This window comes from Cyprinodon variegatus, unplaced genomic scaffold (genome assembly GCF_000732505.1).
Source record: "Cyprinodon variegatus isolate N-32 unplaced genomic scaffold, C_variegatus-1.0 Scaffold406, whole genome shotgun sequence".
Lineage (NCBI taxonomy): Eukaryota > Metazoa > Chordata > Actinopteri > Cyprinodontiformes > Cyprinodontidae > Cyprinodon > Cyprinodon variegatus.
In genome coordinates, this window is record NW_015150859.1 from 154,409 (window position 1) to 156,800 (window position 2,392).

At 37.6% G+C, this 2,392-nt stretch overlaps 1 protein-coding gene across 1 annotated transcript in view; it reads left to right on the forward strand.

Annotated features, from left to right (window-relative positions):
• The window catches only part of LOC107093064 (protein EMSY-like), a 38,643-nt gene that overhangs the window by 3,062 nt on the left and 33,189 nt on the right, over window positions 1–2,392 (forward strand). Inside the window, exons 2-4 of the mRNA XM_015387883.1 lie at window positions 709–817; window positions 963–1,062; window positions 1,149–1,223. Coding sequence (XP_015243369.1) covers window positions 712–817; window positions 963–1,062; window positions 1,149–1,223 — 281 coding nt within the window. The 5' untranslated portion in view covers window positions 709–711. The remainder of the gene's footprint in view (window positions 1–708; window positions 818–962; window positions 1,063–1,148; window positions 1,224–2,392) is intronic.

The following is a 2,392-nucleotide window of genomic DNA, read 5'->3' on the forward strand; positions in this document are numbered from 1 at the left end:
TATCTTAAATGCAAATTGTTTATAATATTAGTGTTGCGCCGATGCTATTTTTTGGCCCCGATACCTGGCTGTGCAGAATCGGCCGATACCATCTGTTTGAAACTGATGTGTGTGTTTATATGAAGAACTGCATCCTACTTGGATGTAAAATAATTGCCATCATGGTTTGTCAAGCTGCTGCCTTCCTTTGTGAAGCAGGAAAAAGACTAAAACAAAGTGAATCCAGTAGAACTTTTTATTGCCTACCTGGAATGGGTGACAATAGTTGAAGAAACGTTTGGCTCTCAAAATGGTATCAGTGCCATATTTGTTGGTTCTCGCTGATACCGATACCATTTTAGTGCTGGATCGATAAATATATATATATTTAATTTATTTATTTAATTATTTTTTTTACGATTTTGGTATAATTACTGCTCTAAGTTCTGTCAGCTTAATTCGTCTTTTACTGTCTCTATACTCCAGTTAATGATTAATCAACTGCTAATTTAGTTGAGGATTATTTCAATGTTCGATTAATCTGATTAATTGTTTCAACCTTACTTTGGATGCACTAACCTTTCATTTGTAGGCAAAGTTACTGCAAGGTAAAATTTTAGTTAGTAAAAGTATTAAAATGCTTAGAGGTTGTGATTAGATGGGCTTCGTTACTCTGGAGTGAACTGATGATCTGTTGGCTGACCCGTTGTATCCTCATTACTCTCTCAGCCAATGATCCAGCTGGAGAAACCAGTTCTGACTGGTACCATGCCGGTCGTGTGGCCCACCATCCTCGACCTGGGAAGGGACGAGTGCAAAAGAATTCTTCGTAAACTCGGTAAAGTTCATAAACAAGGAATCTGAGAAGAAAAACAATCGTTACTAACAATAAATGAAGTTTGAGCAGCTTTTATTCTCTATTAGCTGTGATGTAATGAAACATCCGTTCTGTTTCTCTTTACATTGAATGTTGCCACATCCAGAGCTGGAGGCGTACGCTGGAGTTATTAGCGCCCTGCGAGCTCAGGGAGACCTGACAAAGGACAAGAAGGACATCCTGGGAGAGCTCACTAAGATCCTCAGGTATTTACCGTATTCCAAATAAAAAGCCTCAAAAAAAGTGCACAGATTTAAATTTGATTTAATTTCTTTCTTCCTCATTTGAAAAGCATCTCAACAGAGCGCCATCGCGCAGAAGTTCGCAGGGCCGTTAACGATGAACGCCTCACCACCATCGCCTATCAGTGAGTTCCCATCCTGGTGACCTTTAACCTCTCAAAATCCACCCGATCGCCGACGTTTCTACGGCAATTACAAATAATAACTCAGAATGCAGGAAAATTACACCGGTAAAATGTTTACCAATATAGACGTGTTAGACCTCGTTGGAAAGCTTAGATTCTCCACAATTCAACCACCTAGTTGATTTTATGGACACAAAGAGCATCAAAGCACAATTAACACAGATGTAAGAGCATGTCTAAATGTACCACGACAAAGCAGCCACAACTACATACATTTGAAGGCGTCCAGAAGCCGTTTTATAAATCAAATCTTTAATTGTTTATACTCCATTCATCCATAAGGATCCACAGATTAAAAGTAATTCAGAATATTAATAATAAAAATATTCCATGAGGAGAAAATCGCCCTATAAAGTCAATTTTTGACAATGGAAAAGTTAGCTGGTCATAGCTAATGCTTAGCATCCGCTCTGATATTTTTAAAGTTTGGACGCTGATTTATTTTTTTTTATTGCAACGCCCAAGGCCAAAAAAAAAACCCCAAATAAAGCTCAGAAAAGGCACTGGGGCTGATTTTAGCTTGAAAAGCAGCAGTTTCACTATTTTATTTATTTATTCGTTTATTTGATAGGGACAAGTATGTTTCATGCATCATGTCACACACTACAACATTTTAGCTAAGGCTAATTCTCAATGTCTGTCCCCAGTTAGGCTTTTACAATTTTCTATAAAAGTTTATGTTATTTTAGGTTTATAAATGTTACATTTTGTTCTGTACACTGATTCTGGAAAAAAGGGGAAAATCACTTGCTTCATAAATGTTTTGTGGCCATTAAAATGCTTCAGTGTTATTCTATACGGAAGAGGATTAGGGCCACTGGAAAAAAAAAAAGGTAACTGATTTTTAAATTTTATTTCAGTTTATTATGGGAAAAAAGTCAGAATTCTGACTTTAATCTCAGAATTCTGACAGCTAACAAACATGTTAGCATCAAGCAATAGCCATGTCTGTTTTAGAGACTAGCTCTCTTGTTTTAATGACCTTCTGCTCCTCCATTAATGAGGGGACCCCTCGGGCACGTAAAAAGATGCCTGATTCCGTCATTTTCCACCAATGTGTCACTGGCCACCTCAAACAACTCACATCTTTGTCAGTGAAGCTGAGTGCT